This window comes from Prinia subflava, chromosome 9, assembly GCF_021018805.1.
Source record: "Prinia subflava isolate CZ2003 ecotype Zambia chromosome 9, Cam_Psub_1.2, whole genome shotgun sequence".
Lineage (NCBI taxonomy): Eukaryota > Metazoa > Chordata > Aves > Passeriformes > Cisticolidae > Prinia > Prinia subflava.
Genome location: NC_086255.1, coordinates 578,532 through 600,744, shown reverse-complemented (window position 1 = coordinate 600,744; position 22,213 = coordinate 578,532). Strand labels below are relative to the sequence as shown.

The window sequence follows — 22,213 nt, the reverse complement described above, 5'->3', positions numbered from 1 at the left end:
ACTGTCCCTAAACTGTCCCCACTGAACTGATCCCACTGAACTGTCCCTGAACTGTCCCCACTGAACTGTCCCTGAACTGTCCCCACTGAACTGTCCCTGAATTGTCCCCACTGAGCTGATCCCACTGAACTGATCCCACTGAACTGAAAATCCAATGTGAAAAGAAAATGCTGTGGGCTTCTATGCACATATATGTGTGTAAAATGAGTAGCAAGACTTTATCACAAGTAAGTGATTTGTAATGGAAGGAAACAGCTTTTTAAACCCCTGTTATTTAGGCTCGAGGGAGCAGCCCTGTGTTCTGCTGTAGCAGAGGCAGCTGGCAGCGTGGGTGTGTCAGAATGCCCCATCCCCATGGGGGAGGATGGGCACAGCCTGCCCGTGGGGCAGAGCCGTGGGTTCCTCTTCCAGCACAGGAGGTGATGCAGTACCAGAACACAGCCCTGCCCTGCCCTGCCTCGGTCCCTGCCCTGCCCTGCGTGCCCTGCCCTGCCTCGGTCCCTGCCCTGCCCTGCCCTGCCTCGGTCCCTGCCCTGCCCTGCCCTGCCCTGCCTCAGTCCCTGCCCTGCCCTGCCCTGCCCTGCCCTGCCTCGGTCCCTGCCCTGCCCTGCCCTGCCTCGGTCCCTGCCCTGCCTCAGTCCCTGCCCTGCCCTGCCTCAGTCCCTGCCCTGCCCTGCCTCGGTCCCTGCCCTGCCTCGGTCCCTGCCCTGCCCTGCCCTGCCTCGGTCCCTGCCCTGCCCTGCCCTGCCTCGGTCCCTGCCCTGCCCTGCCCTGCCCTGCCTCGGTCCCTGCCCTGCCCTGCCCTGCCCTGCCTCGGTCCCTGCCCTGCCCTGCCCTGCCCTGCCTCAGTCCCTGCCTTGCCCTGCCTCAGTCCCTGCCCTGCCCTGCCCTGCCTCGGTCCCTGCCCTGCCTTCTCTGTCTCGGTCCCTGCATGAGGCTGTGCAGGAAGGACCAGGAACGGTTCCAGGCAGATTTGCTGGCTGTTCCCTGGCAGTCCCCACCTGGCAGAGCAGTGCCAGCCCAGCTCCAGCCTCCCCCGGCTCCTGGAGCTGCTGGAAGGCTTCAGGGGGCCGGGAACAGCCTTTGGGATTCCAGGTCATGAATATTAATGAGGTGAAATGCTTTTATGCTCGTGGGCACTTCCTCTGCTCAGCTATGCTCCAGCATAAATGGATACTGTCAGGAACGCTCCTTCCACTGGTAAATTGGACTGGTTTAAGAGAGGAAAACCCCAGAATTTTCCAAGTCAGTATAGATAGGAACAAAATAGGCCATGGACATGTTCACTGGGATGTCCCGTGAATTTAGTGCTCTTAATTATTAAATTGAAAATGAGGAATTAAATAACAAATTATTGGGCAGTGAGAAGCTTCTGATTGCTGAGGTTCTCAGGGCTAGTAGCCCGTCCTCCAGCCACAAAAACCATGGGACTGTGGCCTGAAATGCAATCAAGAATCTGAATTTTTGCAAAGACTCCAAAGCTAATTTTCTGAGTGTGTTCACCCCCTCATCCTGCTCACAAAGGCACGTGTTAAAAAAATAGCATCTTAAAAAAGGTGCACTTTGTCAAAGCTGGGGGTGCAGCTGAGATTTGTGTTAATATTGAAAGATCCATTAACTGTTATTGCCTTGATCTTTGGTTGCTTCACTGCAACCAGCAGATTTTCCTCTTTCTCTCCAGGAAAAAGGGGGAAAGAAAAAAGAGCTTCCTCTTCTTCCCCGGGGACCTGCCCCATCATCTTCCCTCATATCAGATGTTCACCTTTCTGCTGAACCTATTGGAACTAAATGGCCGCTGGTTTTAGATGGTTAAATAACTCCCCTCTGTATTTTATTCTGCTCACAGTTTCTCATCTTCCTGTTCTCTGGGCCCCCTCCCTGCCCTGCAGCAGGTCCCAGTGGGTTATTTGCATTTGTATTCTGACATATGTGCACAAGAGGGGCTGAATATGCCATAAATGCCCTCGTGTGAATCCAGTGGGAGAGGAAAGGGAACAGGCAAGGAAACCAAGTCTAGCCCATTGTTCTTTACATGGACATGAAATTCCACCTGTTTATTCTCAACCTGGGGCATGAGTGGGAAGATGAGAGATTTTGCATTTCCACCTCGTGGCACCTTGTGGGGTCCAGGTGAGGGTGGGACCCAGCCCCCGAGGCCAGGTTGTTTGTGCAGGGGCTCTCTGGTCCCCTTTCCCATCCCCTGGATCCCAGAGGACTGATTTACTGTCCCACTGACACCTCGCAGGCAGCAGGAGGGTCCCAAGGTGTGTCCCAAGCTGGATTCAAGCTTAGCAGATGATGAAGGACCTCAGGCTCATCCAGGCAGACTCTGTCAGGAGAGAGGGGTGAGCTTGGAGACACCTCCAGCATGGCTTCACCTGCTCATAACTCTGCTTAAGGGGCTCAGTGAGGCGTTAACTTGGCCAGTCCAAGTGCTGCCTGGTGCTTTTGGTGCCTCTTCCTTACTCCCCAAACATTTCCCAGCTTTTCCACCAGCCCAGGCTGCTGTCGGGTGCCTCCCTCAGCCATATGGTCCCCTGTGATATATACAAATAAACATATATAAATAGGCATGTAAATACGTAGAGAGAGAGAAAGATGAATGTGTAAATATATATCTCCTTCCACTGCAGCCTTGGTAAGAGGCTGTGCTGATGCAGGTGATGGTTCTTCATCAGGACAAGGAGTAGTGGGTTAAAACTGAAACAGGGGAGATGTGGCTTAGATAAATGGGAGAAACTCTTCCCTGGGAGGGTGGGCAGGCCCTGGCACAGGGTGCCCAGAGCAGCTGTGGCTGCCCCTGGATCCCTGGCAGTGCCCAAGGCCAGGCTGGACACTGGGGCTGGAGCAGCCTGGGACAGTGGGAGGTGTCCCTGCCATGGCAGGGGGGCACTGGGGGGGATTTGGGGTCAAAGCTTCCCACCCAAACCGTTCTGGGGTTTTGTGATTCTTTTCTCACATGAAATTTGATCCATATTCCTGGAGGCATTGCCTCCCTGCGTTGTTCTATTCAGCAAAGCTGCTGTTCTCCACAAGCCGTGAACACTCCGAAGCACAAATATTAGCGCTCCATCCGTTACCATTTTTGAAATGCTTTTGTCCCATTTTTACGGCTTTCTGGTACAATTGGCTGTCGCTGGCGGAGGCGGCGGGGTGAGGGGATGGTAACTGTGCCTTGTGCGGGGCCCGGAGCCGCGGGCAGACGGCGGCGGGGGCAGCTCCGGAGCGCCGCGCTCCAAACGCGCCGCGACGGCCGCGGGCGTGACGGGCAGGGCGGCAAAGCGAAGCGGCGGCCGGAAAATCCCCTCCGCCGCTCTCGCCTCCTCCTCTGTCATTTACTTCTGGCTCTCTTTTCAGGAATTGCCTCTGAAACTCCTGGGGTGCTGTTGTCCGCCTGTGAGCAGCATCCCCTGGCCCAAGGCCTCAGGGGGACAGAGGAGCCCCCTGAGCTGCAGGACCTGCTCTGGTGGAAGGAGTCCCTGCCCACGGCAGGGGCTGAACGAGCTGAGGTTTAAGGTCCCTTTCAGCCCGAGGCAGCCCGGGGTTCTCTGCCCCACCGGCCGGGCGGGCTGGGAAGGGTTAATCCTTTCCTCCACAGTGCAGGGGCTGCGCAGGGAGGGGACTGAGCTATTTCCAGTATATTCCAGTATTCTGCTGCTGGGGGCTGGGGGAGAAGGGACATGGAACAGGGGATGGAGGAGGGACAGGGGATGGGGCATTCTCTCCTTCCCTGCTCCAGGGCGCTCCCAGGAATTCCCGGTCCGGCTGGCGCTGCTCCCGTGCTGGCTGTGAGGGGGGAGCGGGGACACAGCGCCAGGGCTGCACGGGATGGGGCAGGGCAGCCGCAGCAGCCCCCTCCCACCCACGGGCCCCACGCCCTTGGGGCTCCTCTCCTCCCCTGGGGAGGTGGGGTTCGGCTCCGTGGTTATGAACCCGTCCTCTCAGAGCTTGTCAGATGAGGCAAATTTTAAATTCATCATTCATCACTCTCATCACCATATTCTGAGTGTTACCCAAAACTGCTAGGGGAGTATTGCTTAAGCAAAATTAATGATGTGATGTATGGCACAGCCTAGAGAAAACATTTAACATTTAATAAATTATCTCCTTCTTTTCAGAGAAAACACAGCAACTGGGCAAGCCTACTCCAGCTTAGACTTAACTGAGGACTGCTTAACACAACCCAACACAACCTATGGAATAGATGTAGATTTTGGGATTAAAAATCCCATGGGGAGGAGAGGACAACAGCTGCAGTTAAACCTTGTGTTTATTTTACTCTGTAGGTACCTGTGCCACTGGAGTTTATAAAGCTATGAAGAAAACCCCTTGATACTGAAACTCTTCCACCTCTTCCTGCACTCGCACATTGACCATGTTTTAACCCAGCACAGAGAGCTCCGCTGCAGGAACAGAAGGGAGTGAGTTGGTCAGAGAAGTGTGATATTTGAACTGAAGGGATGTGATGTTTTAAGGCCAAGGTTGTGGATTTTGATATCAGCATATGATTCTATCATGGAATTGATTTAACAAGCTCCAAATCTACCAGACATCAATACCAGTGCTGGGATTCTGGGATGAGCTGCATTTTTGTTTCTGCATTTCACACGTCAAATGGGTCCATTTTGAGTTCTACTGAAATACTTCATTTTACTGTATTTTCTGGAAGCCCTTTGGGTGGTGGTTGAGGTGACAAAGGCCACGTTAGGAAGTGGCTTGAGCCCATTTCATGGCTCTTCTTTCAGGACGTGCTCTTGCCTGGTGTGTTCGTGTGTCTCAAATATCGGTTCTGTTTTCTGATTAATTTCCCTGATCCTGGGGGTTTTAAAGTACAATTGTACAGGACAGGTCTGTGTGTAAATAAGGGATTGTGCTTATCTATATGTCACTATAAATATGTATGAAGTTTTGTACATAAGACGGGAAAAACGGCTCAAAGAATGTTTTCAGAACTGTTTCCTCCGTTTAAATGCACGGACAGGAGATTGCCATCCATGTGCTCCCTCACTCCCGGGAAGGGATCCCGCTGGGCTCTCTGAGGAGTTTGTTGGTGGCCCCGGCCCGGTCTGGGCTCTCTGAGGAGTTTGTTCCCGGCCCGGGGCAGGGCTGAGCCGTGTCGGGTCTCGGCTGCTGCCGCTCACTGTGGCCCCCGTGCATCTCTTACAAACAGCGTCTGCAGCCCCCGTGCCCGGTGCGGGGGCAGCGGCCGGAGCAGGGGGTGCCCCGGGCCGCCCTCGCCCCAGCCCGGCCGCTCGTCAGGCGTGGACTTCTTGTTCAAGCTGCTGGAGGATGCGGCTGTTATTTCCAGTATTCTGCTCTATAGTATCTGTAGCCTTCAGTGATTCCTTGAGTGCCTTACATGGCTTGTGGACAGAATTCCTGACCAGGAGGAGAAGATGCCCCTGGACCGACGCCGGCTGCTCCGCAGCCCTGTGCCCCCGCCGGCAGCGTGGGTGTGCACAGCAGATTTAGCTTCGACTCAGGAAATCGCCATGTGAATATGTGTATTAAACCCTGTATGATGTGCTGTACAGTTTATAAAAAGGACTAATGTAAACTTATGCAAAACGTAACGCAGAGAAAATGGAGGTTTTTGGTGCACTGGCTGGCGTGCCGTGACCCGTGTCCTCTAACCCTACTCCAGGATCATATCCAAAATACAGAACGTTGGGTTCAGTGCTGTGACAGCAACCGACAGCCCCAGAACGGGGCTGGGTCGATCGACCAGAGAATTTTACAGATATTTTTGTATTGTGATTCCTATGATATATATCGAGAGACTTTCTATTCCTTTGTAAAATACATAAATTATTGTCAACTTTTAATTAAAAAGATCTGTTTTAAACCTTCAAATCAGATGAACTGGTTTGGGGTTGAGGGGATGGGGACGCTGGGCTGTGACACCCTGGGGGACCGGGAGGTGCCCGGGAGGGCTCGAGGGGGGCCGATGCCCGGGGCAGCCAACCCGCGCTGTCGCTGCCATCACAGACGCTGGGAGATGTCACCTCCCGGTCGTACGTGGGGACGGGCACGGGTGGATGGGCACCGGGAGGGGCGGGGGTCCCTGGGCGGCTCTTAACGCGGCGCTGGGCTCTCCTCCCAGGGCGAGCGGCTGCGGGAGCGCAGCGGCAGCGGGGGAGCGCGGGGTGCCGGGCCCATGTCGGGGCGGCAGGAGGAGGCTCTGCCCGCCTGCTTCGCGGGGCTGGGCGCGGGCAGCCCGCGGCCGCGGCAGAAGCGCGGCGGGATGTTCTGCAGCGTGGAGGATGCCTTCGACAACAAGACGCTGAACTTCGCCTCGCTCGCTGCCTCCGGAACAGCAACGCCCGTCGGGGGGCACCGCCGCGACACCCGCCCGGGACCGAGCCCCGACGCGGGACCGAGCCCGGACCCTGACCCCGGCCCTGGCCCCGGCCCCGGCCCCGACCCCGGCCCTGGCCCCGGCCCCGCCGCGGCCGCGCTGCCCCCCAGAGCCGCCGCTCCGGCTGCGCTGCCCGACGGCTGCCGGCAGGTAACGGGACTGCACCGGGACAGCGGCGGGGGCGCCTCTGGGAGCCGGCCTGGCCGAGAACGCGCCGGGAGGGCGAGCGGGGACCCGTCCGGCTGTGCTCCTGCCGTCCCGCCCCGTCCCGTCCGGTCCCGTCCCTCGGTGCCGGGCGCGGGCCCTGGGCCGGTCCCTTGGCGCGGTTGGGCAGGGCCCGGTCCGAGGGCGCGCTTTTCTCTCGGGCACACGAACCCGGGGCTGCAGCGGCCCCGGCCCCGCTCGGCTCCCCCGCACCCGCCGTGTCCGCGGGCGCGCGGCGGGGCGGGCGGGGGCGCGCACGCAGGCGGGGGCGCGGGCGGCGGGCGCGGGCACGCGCGGCAGCCCCGCACACGGCGGCGGAGGCGGCGGCGATGTCGCAGGCGGGCAGGAAGAGCGGGACCCGCGGCACGGTGAGCGCTCCCCGCGGGGACAGGGCTGCGGGGCTGCCGGCCGGGGCCGCGCCGGGGCCGGGGCTCGCTCCGGCCGGCGGAGGTGGAGCGGGCGGGCGGTCTCGCACGGCCGGGGAGCGCCCGGGCTCCTGCCCGTCCCGGGGCGGTCGCCCGGCGGTGCCGGTGCCCGCGGAGCCGAGCCCCTGCCCTGCCGCCCCGCGCAGCCTCCCCGCTCCGCTCCTTTGTTGCGCGGCCCCGGAGCCCGGCGGTCCCGGCGCTTTGTCCCGGGGCCGCCCCGGGGGGACAAAGGCGGGCGGGCTCCGCTGCGCGGCCGCGGGGCTGCCCCGCCGTGCCCCGGGTCCCTGTGCCGCGACAGCGAGATGCGCTCCGGGAACGCTTTTACGGCGGGCTGGGCTCGGCGGTGTGAGAGCATCTCGCATCTCGCATCTCGCTGCTGCTCCCCGCCTCAGCCCGGGGTCCCCGCCCGCGCTCCCGCTCCTCCCGCGGCTCCCCCGGCCCCGGCGCTGCCGCCCGCGCCGGAGCTCCCCGGCCGCGCTGCGTGGGAGGGGATTCCCTCCTCCCGGCGCTTCCCAGCAGCAGTCGGGACAAATCCCTCGACTGCGATGCCTTGTGTTTTGTTTTTTCTCTTTTTGCTGGCTCGTGGCACAGCTCCCTTGGGAAAAGCCCGGCGGGTGCGGGAGCCAGGGACCAGCCGCGCTCCCGGGCTGCGGGAGTGGATCGGGGTGTGGGGCGCTGCCGCTGGGGAGGGGATGGGGTGAGGATGGGGGTGAGCAGGGAGAGAGGATGGGGATGGGGTAAGGACGGGGATGGGGTGAAGATGGGCCCCACAAGGGGAGGGGCCGCCAGGTTCTCCCGTGGGGCAGCAACACTGAGGCTTCTTTTGATTGGTGTTATGGGACAAGGGGAAACAATAAAGGCAATAAATCCTTGATGGTTCAAAAAGGAAAAAAAAAAAAAAAAAAAAAAAAAAAGCAATGCAATTCTTTAGTTTTCCTTTTATATGCCAGCGATGCTCTTTTAAACAAGCCCCAAAATGTTTCAAGGCAGTTTTGCCTCAGGACCCGTCTCTTTGTGGTGCAGCATCTCCAGGCTGTGCTGCCACGTGCTCAGGCGTCCCTCGGCTGGTTTTGTGCCCAGGCCGTGCTCTTTGTGTTGCCCATTCCAGCACTGGAAATGATTCTTCAAGCAACACCAGAGAGCAGGAAAGGAATCCTCTGAAATTAGGCTGCAGCCGCACACAGACATCAGTGCTGCTGCTTCCTAAATTTTCTAGTTAAAGATTCTGGGTGAAGATTCTGCAAATCTGAAAACTGTGACAGTGTCTGGCTTTGAAGTGAGGCACGTCCTCGAGGCTTTATCTGCCTCTGACTGTGAAAACTAATGAGTGGCAATAAATTACCAGGTTAATGAGATGCACTGAGAGCTGAGGGAGGAGGCAGGAACGTGGCTCAGCCCTCCGAGCCAGGCTCAGCCATGCACCCCTGGCTCCTGCCACCCTTCAGAGAGCTGTGCTCCTCCAAATTACAATTTCATGTGGTTTCCCTTGCAAATGTAGGTGTAGAATAGTCAGGATAGTCACTGAACTTGAGTGATTGAAGGGAAAATATTAAACCTAGATTTACTTAAAGCTTGGAATGAGTAAAGTGGAATCCAAACGAAAGAATCTTTAAAAAACTGTGGGTTTTTTTCCCCATTAGAGTGACCAGATTCTAATCAAAGGAGGAAAAATTGTCAACGATGATCAGTCATTTTATGCAGACGTCTATGTGGAGGATGGCTTAATAAAGTAAGTTAAAAATTTATATTTGCTAATGTAATTTCTTAGAATGATATAGTGCCTTGGGATTTGAACAACGTTCCTTCCCATCAATTTTTCTTAAAAAATCTTTTGGATACATAAAGACAGCACTTTAGAGTAGCGTCGAGAAAGAGCTCCACTGGTGCGGTTCTGCAGCTGGAAAGACTTTGCAAAGCACTGGCAGCCCGGGGAGGAGCAACGGAGGTTGTTTTGTCATCCTCACTTCCAAGTCTTTGCCAGTTAAGAGGAGGTCTGTTTCCCTTTATTTCCCTTGCAGACAGATCGGGGAGAACCTGCCGGTGCCCGGCGGCGCCAGGACCATCGATGCCTGCGGGCAGCTGGTGCTGCCGGGGGGCATCGACGCGCACACGCGGCTGCAGGCGCCCGCCGCGGGCATCGGCCCGGCCGACGGCGTCCTCCAGGGCACCAGGGCAGCGCTGGCAGGAGGCACCACCATGATCAGTAAGAGCGAGCACAGCCCAGCGGGCTGCTGAGGTTGCTAGCAAAACCCCCAGGTACAATGAGCATCCCTGGAGTCAGTGCAGGGCTGGTGATTTACCTTCAGAGCACAGCAAGGTCAATTCCTGCAAATCAAAACATCACGGAGCTAATGGAAGGTGTTGTGTACCGTGCACAGCCTCCTTCCCTTGCTGCACATGGATATTAAAAACACACACGTATATTAAAAATATGTGCCTGCTCCTGCCTCACCTCATCAGAGAGCAAAACAGAAGAACATTTTAAACACCTTTAATTTGTTTTTAACAGCTTTGCAAGTGTGGGGCTTTTCTGAGTTTCTTGGCTTGAAGTACAGGCTCCATTTTTGTGTTAATGTAAAATAATTTTGCTCTCTGTATTGTTCCTATTCCATCCCCAAGAACCACTGTAGAATGTGACTGCAGGGCCAGTCTGAACTGTCCTGGCACAGCTCCCCTCTGAGCAGGGGGTGCTGCCCATGGGAAATGCCCTGAGCAGAATCATCACCAGCCACTCACAGCACTGTGCTGTCTGAGAAAAAGATGAAAAGCCATCATCAGCCACTCACAGCGCTGTGCTGGCTGAGAACAGGCTGAAAAGCCGTAACTTGGGGTTTGCTTGTTCTGTTTTTATCACTTTATCTGGAGATCCATCACCCATTGTCCCTAAGCTGTGCTGTAAGATGAGCTGGCACTGCAGTGTCCATTCCCACCACAGCGGGTGTCCGGCATGGCCACAGAGCCCGGCTGTGTCTGTGACAGTGACACGGGGCCCGGCTGTGTCTGTGACAGTGACACGGGGCCCGGCTGTGTCTGTGACAGGGACACAGAGCCCGGCTGTGTCTGTGACAGTGACACAGTGCCCAGCCCTGTCCCTGGCAGGGGTGCTGTGATGGGCTGTATCCCTGGCAGGGCTGTGGTGCCTGTCTCTGTCCCTGTCAGGGGTGCTGTGATGGGCTGTATCCCTGGCAGGGACACGGTGCCCAGCCCTGTCCCTGGCATAGCCGCGGTGCCCGGCTGTGTCCCTGGCAGGGCTGTGATGGGTCCTGTCCCTGGCAGGGACGCTGTGATGGGCTGTGTCTCTGTCAGGGGTGCTGTGATGGGCCCTGTCCCTGGCAGGGACACGGTGCCCAGCCCTGTCCCTGTCCCTCACGCCGTGCTGTCCCCACAGTTGACCACGTGTGCCCGGAGGCGGGCAGTGGCCTCCTGGCCGCCTACGAGCAGTGGCGCAGCCGCGCCGACGGCCAGGCCTGCTGCGACTACGGCCTGAGCGTGGACATCCCGCGCTGGCACGAGAGCCTGAGGGAGGAGCTGGAGGCCCTGGTCAAGGACAAGGGTAAGGGCAGAGGGACCCTGGCGGGGCGGGGGAACTGCAGGGCCCCAGGCAGCCCCAGCGCTGCAGGGACGTGCACTTCCCGTGGAGCTGGGACCATCCTGGCATCCAGGAGAGCTGGGGATGGGACACTGGCACCGAGTTCCTGCCACAATGTCTGGGTCTGTGCCCTCACCTTTGGCAATCGGCAGCCTGGTCATGGAAAGGGATTTTGGAAACTAAAGGAGCAGGGTTGGCCACCCTGATGCAGGCTTCTGGATGTGCAGAAAAAATATTTAAATAAAAACCTCCAAGAAAGGGCTTGGAGAAGGAAACTCAGCTTTAAGCTGAGCTTTAAGTGATTCTGTTGTGCCTGTAACTCCTGTGCATCCCGAGGTATCTGTGGGACGTGGCTCCACACGCAGGGATTCATGCATTCATTAATAACTATTGCCATGTTTGGAACTACATTTTCCTTCAGATATGCTAATGCAGAGCTAAATGTCTTCGGTGTAATTTGTAGTCTTGCAAGCAAGGGTTTAATTGGCCAATTACCATAGAAATTCGCTGTGAATGTCCTATTAAAATGCAGAGTGGCTGAAGTAATGGAGCTGTTCCTGGGAACATATGACATACAGCTGTAATTTGATCATGGTTTGGTGTTGCTTATTGCCCCTATCCATACAAAATACAGCAGCAAGTCATAGAATCATGGAATGATTTGGATTGGAAAGGACCAGCTCCCATTCCCTGCCATGGCAGGGACACCTCCCACTGTCCCAGGCTGCTCCAGCCCCAGTGTCCAGCCTGGCCTTAGGCACTGCCAGGGATCCAGGGGCAGCCACAGCTGCTCTGGGCACCCTGTGCCAGGGCCTGCCCACCCTGCCAGAGAACAATTCCTGCCCCAGATCCCATCCAGCCCTGCCCTCTGGCAGTGGGAGCCATTCCCTGTGTCCTGTCCCTCAATCCCTTGTCCCAAATTTGAGGATAAGCCATAGGCTGAAGCCACCACTGGAGGAAAACCATCCTGTGAGTGAGGCACTGGCTGTGCATTCAGAGCCAGTCACAGAGGGCACCTAACCCCAAACATGGATCACTGGGGTTTCATTTTTTGGATCAGGTGCACCATAAAGGAGGGGTTTATTGCCTTTCACCACTCCCAAGCTTTGGGGTCAGTGCTTGTGGGGACATTTCCTCTATCAGCCCTTGGCTTTGATTTGTTTCCAGTGTAATCCCACCAGCCACCCCTGCCCAGCCCACACCAGGGCAGGGAGTTCCTCGAGGGACAAAGCCACACTTGTCATTTTCTTTTTCAAGGTGTGAACTCCTTCCTGGTGTTCATGGCTTACAAGGACAAGCTGCAGTGCACGGATGGCCAGGTAGGACACTGGAATGCAGGGAAAGCCTCACCCCGCTGAGCCAGGTGGGTGTGACGGGGCTGACCTGGGCACCGCTGTGTCTTGGCAGATGTACGAGATCTTCTGCACCCTCCGGGACCTGGGCGCCATCGCCCAAGTGCACGCGGAGAACGGGGACATCATCGAGGAGGTACCGTGTGTGAGGGGCCACTGAGACCCAGGGCTGGCCAGGGAGGAGAATCCCTGCCCCTGCCCCTGCCCTGCCCCTGCCCTGCCCCTGCCCTGCCCCTGCCCCTGCCCTGCCCCTGCCCTGCCCCTGCCCTGCCCCTGCCCCTGCCCCTGCCCCTGTCCCTGCCCCTGCCCCTGCCCTGCCCCTGTCCCTGTCCCTGTCCCTGTCCCTGCCCCTGCCCTGCCCCTGCCCTGCCCCTGCCCCTGCCCCTGCCCCTGTCCCTGTCCCTGTCCCTGTCCCTGCCCCTGCCCTGCCCCTGCCCCTGCCCCTGCCCCTGCCCCTGCCCCTGCCCCTGCCCTGCCCCTGCCCCAGGAGCTGGTGCCCCAATGCCCTGGGGGGAACAGGACCCTGTGTAGCAGCTTGTGCAGGCAGAGGAATGTGCAGGAGGATCAGGGTGTCCTGAGGAATCATCAGTGTCCTCATGGGTCTCCACATGTGCTTGGGTTCCCCAAAAGCACTTTGGGGGTTCCTAAGGGTTAAGTGACTGCCTTAAGTGATGCTTTATCCCGTTATCTGTCGTGTTTAGGAGTTTGGATTACTTGAAAAAATCAGGAGGTTTGAGGCTCTTACAGTGCTGTCCATGACACTGGCAGTATTGAACTCCACCGTCAGCACTTGGGGATTCCTTGGTGTCGCAGCCTCTGCTCATGGGCCTTATTTTTCCTTTTTACTTGCAGAAAAGGCACTCTTGGCTCCAGCCTCAGTCAGATACATGAGGTGGAGTTAGACTGGCAGTTCTTTAGCTCATGGTCACACCAGTGTTCAGCCTGGTGTGGGAGGAAGGCTGAACTAAAAGCCAGATCCAATCCTTCAAATGGGTTTATTTGAACAAACAGGATAGAGGCTAATTCCCACCTCCTGGGATTTTATCTGGAAACCTGTTCCTCAGCTGGCTGTGGAGCATAACATGACCCCAGGCAGCTCAGAGCTGCAGCAGTGTTCCTGTAAGCTGCCAGTGTGGTGACACTTGAGCCCCGGGGACAAACTTGGAGGAGATCTGTGACAAGAATACAGACAAACAAGCACCCTCTAAGAGCAGGGTCCTTTAAAGGATCCTGTGGGATCTGCTCCGTGGTGTTGGATAACATCCTTGCATTAGTGCCGGCTGACTGGGAGGGTACATGATACAGAGCAGCACAGAGGGGACAGCGTGAGTGTGTGCTGGACATCTGCATTCAGATGCCACATGAGTGACCTGGGACATCCCAGAGCTCATCTCAGCATCTGTCACCACGGGTTCCCTTTCCTCTGTGCCACATGCTGAAGTGCAAAGGGACAGGAATGCAGGAGAGGGGGCCCTTGCTGCACCCCAATGACAGTGTCACATCCCTGTGCCCATCCCTGCCTCCTGCAGGGCTCCTGAGCAGCTCCAGGTGGTGGGAGGCCCCTCTCCCTTTGCTGCAGCCATGCACCAGGGCTGGGGCAGCCTCGGCATGAGCTGCCATGGTGTGAGTCCCCTCCTCCAGAACTGTGGGTCTGAGGGAGCTCCAGAGGTGCTGCTGGGACATGGCAGCTCCCACGCAGGAGCATTTCTGCAGCACAGGACAGGTCTCTGGGAGGTGGCCCCGCGGTGAGCGGGATGTCCCAGTGGGGTGTCCCAGTGGAGTGTCCACTGCTCGGTGGGTTTGTGACTGGCCCCCACCCTCGGGTGGCTCTGGACGAGGTGTGCTGTGTCCCGTGGTGCTCCAGCGGGCTGTGCCCAGCACTGACTGCTCTCTCCCTCCTCCTCCCCCAGGAGCAGAAGAGGCTGCTGGAGCTGGGGATCACGGGCCCGGAGGGGCACGTCCTGAGCCGCCCTGAGGAGGTAACGCCGCCAGCCTGGCGCCGGCTCCGCGCCCGCCGTGCCCAGGCTGGGACAGCCGCCCGTGTTCTTGTGCCCACAGGTGGAGGCGGAGGCCGTGTACCGCGCCATCACCATCGCCAGGCAGGCCAACTGCCCCCTCTACGTCACCAAGGTCATGAGCAGGGGCGCCGCAGACGTCCTGGCCCAGGCCAAGAGGAAGGGTAACGCTCTGGCCTGCACGGGCACTCACTGAGTCCTGGCAGCAATCCCCTTCTAACTGTGAGCTCTGGGAAGTCCTCATCTCTGAGCTCCCCTCCTGGCAGCAATCCCCTTCTAACTGTGAGCTCTGGGAAGTCCTCATCTCTGAGCTCCCCTCCTGCCAGCAATCCCCTTCTAACTGTGAGCTCTGGGAAGTCCTCGTCTCTGAGCTCCCCTCCTGCCAGCAATCCCCTTCTAACTGTGAGCTCTGGGAAGTCCTCATCTCTGAGCTCCCCTCCTGCCAGCAATCCCCTTCTAACTGTGAGCTCTGGGAAGTCCTCATCTCTGAGCTCCCCTCCTGGCAGCAATCCCCTTCTAACTGTGAGCTCTGGGAAGTCCTCGTCTCTGAGCTCCCCCACTCTCAGGGCACTGAGGCTCCTGCCGGTTTCTGTGGCAGGGTGTGCTGCAGCTAATTGCTTGGAGCTGGGAAGATTGGAAGGGATGTGTTGGGAACTGTGACACTTCCATCTTGGCAGACACAGCTGAGAAAGGGGAATAATCCACTTGTGATAGTTTGGTGTGAACTGAATGAAAAACAGATGTGGAGCAAGCTCCAAACTGGGGCTGTGGGTGGAGTGGGAAGGGCTGGGATCAATCCTGCAGGGAGCAGGGTGGAAGGGGAGCACAGTCAGCGCTTCCCCTGGCCTGGTGGCTGCCAGACAGTCAGGTTTGGTTTAAAGGAAGGCGTGACAGCTTGTAGGAATGTGTGCCTGCTGTAAGGAGAGGACAGACAGATCCAGAACTTGCTGTGACAGTGTCTCCCGTTGTGTGAGATAATCTAAAGGATTAGCGAGACTCTGAAGTGCTGGCAGTGCTGAAGGGAGTGGAGCTGTCGTGTGTGGTTACGGCAGCGCCGTGCCCGTGCTCCCCCCTCACACCCACACTGCTCTGCAGGCGCCGTGGTGTACGGGGAGCCCATCACCGCCAGCCTGGGCACCGACGGCTCCCACTACTGGAGCAAGAACTGGGCCAAGGCCGCCGCCTTCGTCACGTCCCCACCCATCAGCCCCGACCCCAGCACGCCGGATCACCTCAGCACTCTGCTCTCCAGGTGGGTCCCGTGCCACACGGGCACCTGGGCACCCCTGCCCCGTCTGCACCCCACAGCCCCCGACGCCACCGACAGCACCGGCCCCGCCTGAGGGGCCCAAAGCCCCCGAGCCATCGGTGCCCCCGTGGTCTGCCCAGCAAGGGGGGCTTTGCCAGGCTGGGGGGGCATCAGTGCCCCCTGCCTGAGCCCTGCGCTGTCCTCTCCCCAGCGGGGACCTGCAGGTCACGGGCAGTGCCCACTGCACCTTCAGCACCGCGCAGAAGGCCGTGGGCAAGGACAACTTCACCCTCATCCCCGAGGGCACCAACGGCATCGAGGAGCGCATGAGCATCGTGTGGGAGAAGTGCGTGGTAGGTGCTGCAGCCCGGGCTGGGGAGCACACCAGGGCTGTGCCCGTGTTCCAGGCTGTCACAGCCTCCTCAGTTCAGACAAGCAGAGCGGTGACACTGTCTAGACACTGCTGCAGCTTCAGAGAGCTGCTGACGGGAGACTGAGACACACAAATGCCTTCACGGTGTCTTCAAAGGCTGCGGTGCAGGGACCCTCCTCCACCCTCGCTCAGTCACCAGGGAGTCTCTCCAGCACTTTCTCCCAAGGGTGACGAGGTTCCTGTGCCCTCATGCTCCCCACAGGCCTGGGGAGGTGGATGGGGAGAGGATGTCTCTCCTGTGGGACACGGCCGTGGCCATGCTTCCCACTGCCTGCTCACCCCAGGCCCCACCGGTGGGAACAAGTCTCCATGTCACCTCAGAGTCTGCCTGGCAGCAGGGCTGTGATCTGAGGGTGGGATCAGTCCATGTCCCTGCACCCCAGCACACACTTCCCTGCTGGCAGCATCCCTGGGGGCTCTATCCTGCATCCCACAGAGCAGATATCCCTGTGCAGACTGCAGGAGCTGGGGAGCCAAGCCACCCTGAAACCTCTCTTAGGTGAGCTTTGTTCAAAGAGAAATAGAACTTTTCCTAAGATGACAAGTGAAGATGATAAATAGCACTGGTGAGGTTCACTTCCAGTCTTTCTCCACTGGGCTGTCCCTAACCCTCTTCAGTGATCCTGGGATGCCTGTGCAGGAGCTGGAGCCAACCAGTGAAGGTTTGTTTTTCAGAGACTTCAGCCTTTGGAGTCCAAGGAGAATAAACCTGTCTCTTGTATCCTTTATCCCACCGGGACAAGGCCCATCCTCACATGCCCCTGCCCCTGTCACCGCAGCCCTGTGGCAGTGCAGACCCTCACCCACACGGGCACAGGGGTGGGTCCAGCAGTGGAACCGTGCCCACAGCAAGGGCCGTGTGGTCTGTGATGGTTCCTCATCCCCTCCCCAGGTCCCTGGGAAGATGGATGAGAATGATTTCGTAGCAGTGACCAGCACCAACGCTGCCAAGATCTTCAACTGCTACCCCAGGAAGGGGCGCGTGGCTGTGGGCTCCGACGCAGACCTGGTGCTGTGGAACCCCAAGGCTACCAAAATCATCTCAGCAAAAACACACAATCTGGTAAAATATATTTTAAATTTAAAGATTTAAATGGTTTTGGTAAAATATATTTAAATTTTCTGGGGCTGGTTTTAGAGTCAGAAAAGATCTGAAAAGCAACAGATGTCGTTAGCAGGATTGGATCATTCAGCAGGGGAGGCATTGTCTGTGTGGGTAAACTGATGAAGGGCCCTGTATTGCTTTTAGAAATGCTAGGAAAATATCCTTTTATTACTGTAAACGGTGGGATTGGTACTGAGTGACCACCCCAAGACAGTCAGCATCTGGTATGGAAATCTTAAGGTCCTTGTATTTGCTGTGGACTAGAAAATGTCATGCTGAACTCAAGTGTTGAACTATTGCTAAACCATAATATGTATTAGTTGTAGTTTAATATGTATTAAACTATTGCTATCATTTAATATATAATTGTATTAATCCTAATATAACACATTATTTAAATATTCCATAAAGAATATACAAATAATAATAATATAATTTAATAAAATTATTAAACTATTGCTGTAGTTTAATATGATTGGTTTTAAGGTTTATTTTCTCCATTCCAGTTTGCTTCCCATTGGAATCTTGTTATTTGAAATACTAGGGGTTAGTTAGTTCTGACTGATGGTGCATGAGGAGCAGTGCACAAAAATGGGAGGCATTGTTGGCCTCCTCTTAAATCCTGCAGGCACTGAATATCAGGGTTTGCTTTTTCCAGAATGTGGAGTACAACATATTTGAAGGCACCGAGTGCCACGGGGTCCCAACCGTGGTCATAAGTCAGGGAAGAGTTGTCCTTGAAGATGGAAATCTGTGTGTCACCCAGGGCTCAGGGCGCTTCATCCCTAGGAAGACATTCCCTGACTTCGTTTATAAAAGGATAAAGGCAAGAAACAGGGTAAGGAGAGTTTTCTTTGTCATTTTCCTGTGTTTTGATCACAATCTGTCTGCTTTAGTGTATTGGGGCCACTATGATGACAAACCTGTAACAGCAGCAGGAATATTATTAATGCTATTTCTTTCTGTGTGTTGTTGTGCAACTGCCTGGCACCTCAATCAAGAATTCTTAGTATTAGAGCTAATAATGACAGTTTTATTAGCCTATTAAAATGTTACAAAGCAAAAATGTGACTTTTAGCAAAAGGGATTTTTTTGTTTGTATTGAGGTAGAGGAGGAATTCCTCTCCTGCCTCTGCTAGAGAAGTTTCTCTTGCTGTACTCCCAGTGTCTGCTCTGCAGCCGTTGGAGGGGTAAGGGAGGTACATCCCACAGGTACTGGAAACACAGTAAGATAAACCCTCTTGTGTGCTGGCACAGCTTTGTAAAGAGACACAAAGACATGCAAATATGTCACAAGCTTCTTAACAGCTCTGTCTTCCTTCCCTTTTCCCTGTGCTGTTGCAGACACTGTAATTCTGCATCCTACACAAAGGCAGAGCAGGAATCAGTAACCCAAATTAACTGCAGAGGCAGGAGCAGTTACTCTGGGGTGCCTGGCGGGCAGGATGGGGGTGTGCCAGCTCCCTGCAGGGTGGGAGCGGGACCCAGAGGAGCTGTAGATGCCCCATCCCTGGAGGTGCCCAAGGCCAGGCTGAAAGTCCTTTTACGACCACTGATTCCAACCATTCTCCTAGCACTGCCACGGCCACCATTGCCCCACGTCCCCAAGTGCCACATGCACACAGCTTTGCATTCCCTCCAGGGATGGGAGCCCCACCACTGCCCTGGGCAGCTGTGCCAGGCTGGGCAGCCCTTTCCACGGAGATCTGTTCCCCGTGGCCAGCCCGAGCCTCCCCGGCGCGGGGCGCGGCCCTGAGTGCCCGCTGTGTGCGCTGACGCTGTGCTCCCTCCGCAGCTGGCCAAGGTGCACGGCGTGCCCCGGGGGATGTACGACGGGCCGGTGCACGAGGTGCCGGCCAGCGCCAGGGCCGTGGCGCCCGGCGCCGCACCGCGCATCGCGCCCGGCGCCGCCAAGGCCGCCGCGCCGCCCGTGCGCAACCTGCACCAGTCCGGCTTCAGCCTCTCCGGTACGTGGGGTGGGCCTGGCGGGGGGAGCCGGCGAGGCTGAGCTGTACCAGCTTCGTTTGTGCTCGCTAATTAAGCACTTTGTCCTGTGGCAGCAGCCACGGGACCGAGCGCAGCACAGAGAGCTCTGGAATGTTCCACAGTATTTATGTCAATGCACAAAGCCTGGCGGGGGCTCTGCTTCCTGGAGCCAGAGCAGGCAGTGATTCAGCATCATTTGTTCTGCAGAAACCTGCCTAGCAGCTGTCAGGAGCTTGGAAAGCCAATGCTCTGCCCTAAAAAGACTTCCATAATGGATTTTTAGCTGGTTGGATCAGATGGGTCCCATATTGTTTGATAAATGTTACCAGGCCCCGCATTTTATTATATACAAAATCTATTTATAGGAAAGCCATTTATAAATCTGCCAGAAAGAAACAATGAAAAATTAAGAAGTTCAGGCAAATACAGCCATTCCAAACTGTTCTATGCTCATAGAGAGTCCGAAAAGACGTATAATGAATTATTAGTATTTCCTGAGGCAATGTTTTGTGGTTGTGGCATTGAAAGCAGCGGGGCTGCCCCGCTCTCTGCTCTCCCCCAGGGTCACAGGCAGATGACCACATTGCCCGGCGCACGGCGCAGAAGATCATGGCCCCGCCGGGCGGGAGGTCCAACATCACCTCGCTGTCCTGACGCTGTCCTGGCGCTGTCCTGACGCTGTCCTGGTGTTGTCCTGGCGCTGTCCCCAGCCCGGTCCCCGCCGGCTCCTGCCGCCAAGGGGCCGGTGGGCCTCTCTCACACAGGAGGACCAGCGAGCGAGGGCTGCGCCAGCCCTCCCGTCGTAGGTAGAAAGTAGAGTGATCCCCGAGGTAGCGCTCCCAGCTGGGTTCCCTGTCAGTGTCCCTGCTAGCTGCTAGGAAAGCCCTTCCCTGTGCATGCGGCACCGCCACGTCCCGGGGCTGCGGGGCCGGCCGGGCCCCTGGGGGCCGGGGCAGAAATGAAGGCACATCCAGGCTGGATCCCGCTCTCTTCCAGCAGCATCCACTGCCCACTCATTTAAAGGGCTTCCAACCGATGGGCGCTTCCATGGTTTCCACCAGAGCCCTCCGCCCTGGCCGTGCTCCCAGAGCCACCCCAGGCCGTCTGTCCTCGGCGGTCACAGCCCGGGGCGGGTGCAGCCCCGTGTCCGGGGCAGGGTGCTGCTGGCCCTCCAGGACCCGGCCATGCCCTGGGCCCGTGTCCTTCTGTCAGCCTTGTTTTTTAAAGATTATTTATACAGTTTTTCAAGAACTGAGTGTGAGTCCAATACCCAATACCAGGGCTCGTTTGGAGCCAGGTGCATGCGACACACTTTTTTATAAAGATTATTCTAGCCCAGTTATATTTAAAAGTGTGTACATAGACTGAACCTCTGGCCGTAGAGCCATGCATGTACCTCCAGGAATGGCTTTCCGTTCCTGTCTGCTCCTTGCTTGGAATAAACTTGGTTGGAAACCACAAAATGGTGGAAGTGCTTGATCCACCCGAGTCCCTTTTGTTGTTTTCTTCCTTTCCTTCCTTTGAGTTTTTCTGCATGAGGCTTGTACCACGCCATCCTTGCAGGTTACTGTGCTCCCCTTGGAGCGGGCAGAGGCTCATCCTGTGTGGGCAGTCCCACCCTTCTCAGCCGTGCTGGGGCCGTGCAGCCGCCTGCCCCCTGGCTTGCAGATGACCCCACAGCTGCAGGAGTGGGGGCTGCTTCCCCCAGCCCACGCTGGCCCCAGTGCTGGTGAGAGGTTGTGACACGCCCAGGAGACACTGATTTCCCTCTGCCACTGCCAGCCTGGGTCTCCAGCTCTGTCTGAGCCAGGCACGAGAAAGGGAGCAGGGCTTGTGGTGGCAAAGCAGGGATCTGAATTGTGAGTGGGAGCTGGAACCACACATGGCAGCTCCAGATATGTGAATCCATTAATTAGGAATGAACCCACAAATGTAAACCAGGGAGGGATTTAATTTTTTGCTGGGTTTTTTGGGGGATTTTTTGATTATCTGATATGACCTATATTTCACAGCTTAATGCTGCAGTAATTTCTGCATTAAGCATATAGGAATGTATTTGTTTGGATGTTTTGTATTTAACTTTAACATAATCTCATTTGTTGATTTTCTGATTTTCCCTGAAATTGCACTGAGGCAATTAACATCTAGTGGAAGGTGTCCCTACGATGGCAGAGGGTGGAATGAGATGAGCTTTAAGGTCCCTTCCAACCCAAACTGTTTATGATTCTATGATCTCTTTTCTTCCTGAACAGAGCTTAAATTACAGCAGTGGGAAATCCATAAGGAAAGATAAAAATCACATTTTGATGGCAGCCCAACATCCATGGGGTGACAGGGACACCCCAACACCCCAGCTTGTAAACACTTAGCAAAGGAATTTCTTTGTGCCTGTGCTGTAAATGCCCCTTTTCCCACAGGAACCTTTGGCCTGGTTCGTGCCAGGCCCCTGGGCCAGTGAGGACCCAGCACAGACACTGTTCCCTCTCCCCAATCACCCAGTTTGGGTCCCTCCACCCTCTGCACCAGCCCAAGGCTCAAACCCTGCCAGCCCTTCCCTCACAGAGGGAGGGTTTGCATTTATTCCCTCTGTCAGGGAGCTGTCAGAGCCAGCACAGCTGCCCCAGCCTCCTCCTAATGCAGGGATCAGAGCCAGCAGCATCTCTGCAGCTCTCCCAGTGCCAGGAGAGGCTGAGCTGAGCCTGCTAATGGAGCCAGAGCCTCCAGGAGACATCCCCCCATGGCACCCACACGGTCTGTGGCCCTAATGCCTTTGGACAGCTTTCCTGCAGGCTCTGGGTCAGGGACACCGAGGAGACGCTCCGTGCCCTTGACTGACAGTGCAGCCCTGGCTCTGCAGCACCACGGCTGCCATGGAGCAGCCCCAAGTCCCCACACTTGTGCCTGGAGTGGGGACAGACCCCTCCATGCCCCTCAGGACAGCAGTGCCCCTTAGGGACAGGCCCCTCCATATACCTTGCAGAAAAGCAGTGCTCCTGAAGGAGCAAACAGGCAGGAACTGAACTATCCCTGTGCTTATCCCTGGCTTTCCATGCTCACTGTGTCTTTTTTCTTTATTTTTATTTTGCATGGCTTCCCACTGGCACAGGGCAGGGTCAGATGGGATATTGGGAAGGAATTGTTCCCTGCAAGGGTCGGGAGGCCTTGGCACAGGTTACCTGGACAAGCTGTGGCTGCCCCTGGAGCCCTGGACATGTCCAAGGCCACTTACTCCAGCCTGGCCTTGGAGCAGCCAGGGACAGTGGTAGGTGTCCCTGCCCATGGCAGGGTGGAACAAGCTTTAATGTCCCTTCTCACACTGACCATTCTGGAATTCTGTGGTTCTGTGATCTCCCTCACGTCCAGCACCTTGATCAGCAGCAGGGTCAATCGCAGCAGGTAAGAACGACAAAGCTGGTTGATGAGCCCGGGAGGGTCATTCCCTGTTTGTCCCTGGCAAATTCCATGTCCCATGCGTTAGGCACAGTGGTGATGGCACA

The 22,213-nt window shown here is 56.7% G+C and overlaps 2 protein-coding genes across 17 annotated transcripts in view; both read left to right on the top strand.

Moving 5' to 3' along the window:
• JAKMIP3 (Janus kinase and microtubule interacting protein 3) overlaps positions 1-5,847 on the top strand; it is a 59,584-nt gene extending 53,737 nt beyond the window's left edge. For 14 of the 15 annotated variants that reach the window (XM_063405045.1, XM_063405044.1, XM_063405054.1 and 11 more), the window contains one exon: positions 4,287-5,847. The gene's annotated coding sequence lies outside the window, so the exon portion shown is untranslated. Of the gene's footprint in view, positions 1-3,357 lie in introns of all 15 variants that reach the window. The other variant, XM_063405046.1, reaches the window with a different exon arrangement.
• A 190-nt stretch (positions 5,848-6,037) lies between these two features.
• DPYSL4 (dihydropyrimidinase like 4) lies at positions 6,038-20,172 on the top strand. Of its 2 annotated transcripts, none has more exons than XM_063405074.1 (14): positions 6,038-6,508; positions 8,628-8,716; positions 9,006-9,190; positions 10,376-10,540; positions 11,834-11,895; positions 11,984-12,064; positions 13,839-13,907; positions 13,987-14,107; positions 15,039-15,195; positions 15,404-15,545; positions 16,518-16,688; positions 17,389-17,568; positions 18,526-18,697; positions 19,279-20,172. In XM_063405074.1, exons 1-14 carry the CDS (start codon positions 6,158-6,160, stop codon positions 19,368-19,370), a joined length of 2,037 nt encoding a protein of 678 aa, XP_063261144.1. In that variant the 5' UTR covers positions 6,038-6,157; the 3' UTR covers positions 19,371-20,172. The 2 variants fall into 2 exon arrangements, with proteins under 2 accessions (XP_063261144.1, XP_063261143.1); XM_063405073.1 differs by lacking the exon at positions 6,038-6,508 and adding an exon at positions 6,802-6,930.
• Positions 20,173-22,213: the final 2,041 nt, after the last annotated feature.

Bases quoted from the DNA above. Each gene is read 5' to 3' on its own strand.
- DPYSL4 (XM_063405074.1), top strand. From the start codon at position 6,158: ATGTCGGGGCGGCAGGAGGAGGCTCTGCCCGCCTGCTTCGCGGGGCTG. The intron at 11,896-11,983 runs GTAGGACACTGG...GTGTCTTGGCAG, and splicing joins TGCAGTGCACGGATGGCCAG to ATGTACGAGATCTTCTGCAC. The intron at 12,065-13,838 runs GTACCGTGTGTG...CTCCTCCCCCAG, and splicing joins ACGGGGACATCATCGAGGAG to GAGCAGAAGAGGCTGCTGGA.